Source organism: Mycteria americana, chromosome 3 (genome assembly GCF_035582795.1).
Source record: "Mycteria americana isolate JAX WOST 10 ecotype Jacksonville Zoo and Gardens chromosome 3, USCA_MyAme_1.0, whole genome shotgun sequence".
NCBI lineage: Eukaryota > Metazoa > Chordata > Aves > Ciconiiformes > Ciconiidae > Mycteria > Mycteria americana.
The window spans coordinates 117,170,847-117,177,513 of record NC_134367.1 but is presented as its reverse complement, the minus strand read 5'-3'; the positions used below and the strand labels follow the sequence as shown (position 1 = coordinate 117,177,513).

At 48.2% G+C, this 6,667-nt stretch overlaps 1 protein-coding gene across 2 annotated transcripts; it reads left to right on the top strand.

Moving 5' to 3' along the window:
* Positions 1-831: 831 nt before the first annotated feature.
* MAL (mal, T cell differentiation protein (MAL blood group)) lies at positions 832-5,236 on the top strand. 2 transcript variants are annotated; one of them, XM_075497472.1, is made up of 3 exons: positions 832-932; positions 4,444-4,611; positions 5,162-5,236. In XM_075497472.1, the coding sequence occupies exons 1-3, from the start codon at positions 846-848 to the stop codon at positions 5,234-5,236; spliced, it is 330 nt and encodes a 109-aa protein (XP_075353587.1). In that variant the 5' UTR covers positions 832-845. The 2 variants fall into 2 exon arrangements, with proteins under 2 accessions (XP_075353587.1, XP_075353588.1); XM_075497473.1 differs by lacking the exon at positions 4,444-4,611.
* Positions 5,237-6,667: the final 1,431 nt, after the last annotated feature.

Sequence of the window (6,667 nt, the reverse complement as noted above, 5' to 3'; positions counted from 1 at the left end):
TCCACAGCAATGTGCATTGCCACATTGCTCTTTTTATTTTCCTGATGTTTCATGTCTTTGGTCTTAGCCTCCAGAGTTGTATGGTTTTACTGGTTTTACCAAGCGAGCGTGTTAAAGTGCGCCATATAATGATGAGAGGAATGACTCACTCCCATGGACTCCGGACTAAAACAAAGCAAAAAAAGCAAGCCAAATGGCTTGGGAAATCTCATTGCTTTAGGTCATTTTTCTTACCTTGGCATAGCCAATCTCCTTCTGAGACAATGGAAGTGGTTTGCTCTGCAATTCGACTGTCCTTGTCTTGGGATGCATCTCCATCTGTGAGACATTTCTCAGCCCTGCTCTTTGCCAGTAGCTGGCATGTCCTGGCTTGCTCTGGCTGCCAGCTGCCCTTGTGTCTGCTGCTGTGGCCAGCTCATATGGGTGGGGGACAAGCTGACTTACTATGCAAATAGAGGGGATGAGAGGCTGCCCAGCCTGGATGGGTACGGGTTTTCCCTACTGCCCTCAGATGTAAGCCAGTGCCACCCACCACCGCCCAAGGACTTGCCCTGCGTGCTCACCTTGTGTAGAGACAGCTCTGCTCAAAATGCCTCAGGGCTGCCCGCATCTCCTGAAAACCTCCTGTGCGGCTCCCATCAGCCACCAAGTGACCCCTGGTCACAGGGTTTGGCCACACCTGTGCCATTCACAGCTGTCTTCACCTGCCAGCAGGAAGGAAAGAAGGAAGGAGGGAGGGAGGGAGGGAAGGAAAGGAGGGAGGGGAGGAAAGGAGGCTGCATTTGGCAGCTACCTCCGGCAGCTAGAGCCACAGCAGCTGACAGTCACCGTGGGAGAGGCTTGCAATGTCCTCGTCAACTTCCACCACTTCTTTGCCCAGTGGCCTGGCTGTCCTGACAACTTTACCAGATGTGCTCTTTATTCCTGAAATCGTGAGTGCTGGCTTTTCCCTGGGGAGGGCAGATGCTGCTTGTGGGGCATCCAGCACACTTTGTGCTGCAGGTGTCTGAGGGATGAGACCTGACAAAAAGTACATGGTTCAGGAACCCTGCCAGCTCCCTGAGCCACAAGGGTCTGGAGGCAGCCCCTGATGCCTAGCTCACTCTCAAAGAAAACCACAAGCCCTGAGCTGGGGGCCCTGAAGCTCTCCTTTAGTCTGCAGGGCATTTCTGTGGTGCCTCTGAAAACCTTTTGTAATTTCCTGCCTAACGAAGTTGAAGGGGTTTCTGGTGGGTTTAAACTAGGTTGCCAAATTGAGCCAATTAATTAATTGGAAGATGATTTTGGCAGCTGATACAGGCAGAGGATAAACTGCTTGCTTAAAGCAGGGGGTAAAGGCTAGCTGAGGTAATTGTTTGCAGCAGCAAAGAGCCTAGGCTGCCAAAGCTGTACTGCTCAGCTGCAATGTTCCTGAGCTGGAGGTGCAGAGTGCTGGACCTGGGTGTGTGGAAAACAGTGGGTGAGCAAAGAGTGAACAAACACCTTGTAACTTCTTCCTATTTGTAATTTCATTGAGCAGGAGAAGGTCATAATCTTAATGGGTTTGGCACAGGTGATTCAAAGCAGTTGCTGTGAGCACTGGCTAGAAGATGGAAAGTTTCAACTAGAACCTTTTTCCTGTGTCCTCTGCCCCTGCCCATGAAACCTGCTTTTCTCACAACAGTTTGAGAGACTTTCTCCAAAGCCTGAGCACTTTCATCCAGCATTGAGGGGTTTGGTGAGTGTGGTAGGATGGCACTGGGATTACTTCATGCTAAAAACTTCTGCTTTGCCATCTGGGACCAAATCCTTCCCTATCACCCAACTCAGTCCCCACTCCTGGGATTTACAGCATTCACTTCATTCTCCTAGTGATAGCAGTCAAGCAAAGAGGAACTGGGTTAAAGAAGGCATTACCGATGTGTGCAGAAAGGCTTTGCTTCAGCTCCTCCAAATATGCTCTGGGGATTTGGTCTCTGTGCCCAGGCCCTGAGAGCAAGGTCCAGGTTTCCTGCAGCTGCATGAAGGAGGGTGCAAAGTCCCTGTGGAGGTTCTGGCTGGACAGACATCTGCCAGCCACCCCTGCCACTGGGTTGTGTTAGTCCAGGTGCTGAGTGTGCTGTTGGCCTCGGCATGCTCACGGTACCGGCTGTGCCTTGAACTGTTTGTTTGTAATTCCTGTCTCCAGGGGATTTGGCAAGGCAGCTTGCTTAATGAGACAAAAATAAGCACCCTATCCTTTGGTTTGGGTAAGATCTGGAAATGTGCATCCTAAAGGCTCAGGAACTACCCGGGAAAGACAAATGCTGCACAACTGGATTTCTCTATCTCCAGAGGTGTATGACTCTAGGTGCAGCAGCTGTATTATCTCTGCTGTGTACAAAGGAGACGGCTGCCTTGAATCACAGCATCAGAAGGGTAAAGAGTTTCTCAGTCCTTAGTGGAATCTGAGGTTGCCTGCAGTGGGTTAATAGGGTAAGTACAAAAAAAAAAAAAATTTGGCAATTCAAATGCTAAGACAGTTGTGAAAATGCCAGAAGGTCCTGCCTGCAACTCAGATGATTGCCACATCTGGATGTGCTGATGAAGAACTACCATTTTTATTCTGTGAGGCTGAGTTTAATTCTTGTAATCTATTTTATTTGAAGAGCTCTCTGCATGTATGGACAGCGAGGCCTATGTGGAAAAGCTGACACAAGCTCAAAACAGATAGGTTTGCTGTGTAAGAGGCTATTTAAAAGATAAGTTTTTCTTAGACTGCTGTCCCCAACCTGCTGCGGGTTGTTATTGAAAGCCTCTTGACTCTTTCCCCATTTTTATGAGTCTGCTGAACAGCAGCACCACAAAACCAAAGTCAGTAATCAAACCATGTCAAACATGCTTGCCTGAGTGAGAAATCACATCCTGCAGAAAGGAGAGATGGAGAGTGGTAAGAAATGAGAAGTGATACTCCTTCCCCCAACCTCATACCTCACCCCAGTTTTGTCGCGTTTTAATGGAGCAACTGTAAGGTTTTCTCCAGGATCTTAAGCTGCAATGCACACATGGTGTCACCACATGAATTATTGCAGAGACTGGATTAATGTTCAAGTGTCAGTCTTTGGTTGTTACAAGAGGCACCAAAACAGCAGCACTTTGGACCACCTGCTTTCACTCAGGTATTTGCAAGGTCTCTACCACATCATTGATTTAATGTACCAATTTGCTTAATGTAACCAATGAACTTTCTGACAACTGTGGGGTGGCACAAATGATGTGACATTTTCTGAGTATCGTAAATCGGAAACTTTTTTTCCACTTGCAAAATGCCTCCAAGGAAATGGAAATGCCAGGATTTGTACGAGCCGGCCCTTGAACGCTGGCAAAGGCTGGCCTGGGATACACTAGCAACCAGAATGGTCTTAGAGTCAGTGAGGCTCTCTTACCTCTGGAGACTTGCCTGCAAATCCAAGACCAGTCGGTGATGAGGGATAGCTCCCCACAGCAGCACCGATCTCCGCACAGTGTGGGTTCAGCTGAGGAGCTCTTCATCATAGGATGCTGCATAGACTACACTTTGCACAGGTTCAAGAAACAACTGGGCTGACTTGTAGCAGAGAAAAGCTGCTGAGTGCATTTTAGCGCAAAGACACCACTTGCAGCTCAGACACTCTGCAGCATTGGACATCGTGCTCTCATTCTCTTGTGTAGGAATCTGCTGGTGGAGAAAGGATGGAGCCTAGATATAGCTGTCCTTGTGTTCCCCACCCCACCAGAAAACCCACAGCAACCTCCCAAGGCTGGCTGAGAAGAATGGGGTCCCACCTGCCACTGAACCAGCAGCTGGTGCCTTGCACAGCTCCAGTGTAGCCAATGAAGGATGACCCAAATAGCTGGAAGAGCAATACAAGCCCCCCCCCTTTACAGGAGGAGCTGGGAGCCTCAACCTTATTTCGCCTACCTCAGAGAGGAAAACTGGCCATATTACCTCTCTTCAACCTGTTCTCTCTCCTTTCAGGGTGACGTTTGCACGTGGCCTTTATTAAGGCCATGTCTGTGGCCTTCATGATGCCACATGTCTGTGCTGTTTGTACAGGTGAGCTGGGTTTGACAACACTCCTTTCAGGGCTCTGCCACTCTGGGTGGGGAGCAAACATGCCCTACTGAAATAAGCCTCCCTGTACATCAAAACCAGCCTTTAGAAGTGTCTGAACCAGCCTTCTGATCACATTGATGTGGAGAGGGCGTGAATGGCAGTGACACCAGGAGGCAGGACTACAGACAAGGCTTTTTTTGGGTCAAGATCAGAGGCAGATGCTCCCAGCTAAATACCCAGTTTCAAGTGGAGGCTGGGGAAAAACTCAAAGGCATCCCTGGGCTATTGCCATGTGCTATGCTAGTGCCAGAGGTGTGCATGGCTTTTGGCTCTGCTCTGGATAAGCCAATTTATCCCATGCTTGCCTTCTCTCCCACTTTCACTTGCAGACCTTTGGGGGCCTTGTCTGGATCCTGGTGGCATCCTCGAAGGTCCCATCACCCATCCTCCAAGGCTGGGTGATGTTTGTCTCTGTGTTCTGCTTCGTCATGTCCAGCACCCTCCTGTGCCTCTACATCTGCGGGGCGCATGGGGGCAGCAGCTCCTGGATCACCTTGGTAAGTGGATGTGATAAACCTCAGGGCCTCTCCCCTCCCTGGTGTCACTGGTAGACAATTGTCTCCTTTGTTGCTACTGCACTCCAAATTGCAGGCTGGGGCTTGCTTGTGTGGGTTCCTTTTTTTTTTTCCCTTCGTAGTGTGGTGCCTCTTTGGAAATAACTGTGTGATCCTTGTTTCTTAGGACGTTATCTGCCAGGACACAGCAGCTCTGTTCTACCTCAGTGCTGCCATGTTGGAAGCTTACTTCACCTTATCATCTACCAACCCTCTGATAATCTACCAGGAGAACGTTGCTGCTGTGGTGAGTGCCTGGCAAGCAGGGGAAGGAAGGTGAGGAGGTGACTGTGGCGCGGCCTCAAGGGCAAATCTTTACTTGCACCAACCATTCAGGGAGGGGGGAGAAACTAGTCCTAGTCCTACTATGCATGAAGGTCTCCAAACATGCAAGAGTCAATAGAAATATAATGCATCACGAGGTGTTTGCTCAGTGCAGGAACTCATACCATATAATAAAAAGTTAACTGGCTGATGTGTTTTTCCATTGTAGGTATTTGCATTCTTAGCTACCCTGATGTACGTGATCCATAAGGTGTACTCGCTCCTGCGATGGAAATCATCCTAAGAGCCTCCCCTTGCAAGTGTGTCTTCTGGTCATCCTATGAACACGAAAGTTGTTAAACAACTGCAGTTTCTAGGCTGGGTTTGGGTTTTGTTTTTTAATGTATATACTATAAACAAGCAGCTTTTTATGTGGGACCATGGCAATGAAGACAAAGAGCCTGCCAGAGAAAACACAATCAGTTTACTTTCAGTCTCTTCTGGGTTGGGTACAGTTTGATGCTGGTAATTTGGGCCCAAATAGAAAAACATCCAGCTTTAAAAAGAATAATATAGTTGGGTTCAAAGTGCTAAAATCTTCCTGAACCACACCTTTATGCCTCCAGGGTTGTTATTGCTATCAGGGGAAGCCTGAACAACCAGCACTAAGGAGCAGGAATATGAAACCGGGTCATTTTAATTGGTGCCTGTCCATGTAAGCCTGTTTCCCTCCCTAAACCTGCTGTGCCAAAAGAATATTTTCATGCAGTTTCTGGAAATGTCATCTCTGACTTGTGATGAGAAATGGGGACAATATTTAACTTGCCTTGGGTAATATGAGTTATTGCAACCCCTGAAGGGTATTGCTGATTATGAGGCACAACCATAATGCCAGGAATTACTGCTGTCTTTAATCCCCCTACAAAATACAACTTAGAAGGTGTGCAGTATGTAGGAGAAGTGTATGGATGATTAGAATAACATCTTGAATAAGCAGAGGCAATAAACTCTTGTATTTGCTGCACGACTGCTCTCACATACACCAGCACTATGTTGCTAATAAGATGGGTTTGCTGTGATTTTGCAAATGGACAAGAGCCATTTCTGCTATTTTCCCTTTGCTGCACACAGGTACACAGCCCTGCACAGCCTCAGGAGCACTGCACTGTAACAGGGCAATGCCTAAAGGAGGAGGCACAGGCTTGGGCATGAATGAGAGGGCTTTTCTGGCAAGGGAAGCCTGTGGGGCTCTGTAGCCAGGGCCAGGAGCTAAACCAATTTAGGTTAATCTCTGTGATGATGTTCATCTGAATGCTCAAATTACTCCAGAGTGTTAACTTGAGTGAGTGTGCTGGTTTTGGCTGGGATAGAGTTAATTTTCTTCATAGTAGCTAGTATGGGGCTATGTTTTGGATTTGTGCTGAAAACAGTGTTGATAATACAGGGATGTTTTGGTTACTGCTGAGCAGTGCTTGCACAGAGTCAAGGCCTTTCCTGCTTCTCACCCCACCCCACCAGTGAGTAGGCTGGGGGTGCACAAGAAGCTGGGAGGGGACACAGCTGGGACAGCTGGCCCCAACTAACCAAAGGGATATCCCACGCCATACAACACCATGCTCAGCATATAAAGCTGGGGGAAACAAGGAGGAAGAGGGGACATTTGGAGTGGTGGCATTTGTCTTCCCAAGTAACTGTTATGCATGATGGAGCCCTGCTTTCCTGAAGATGGCTGAAC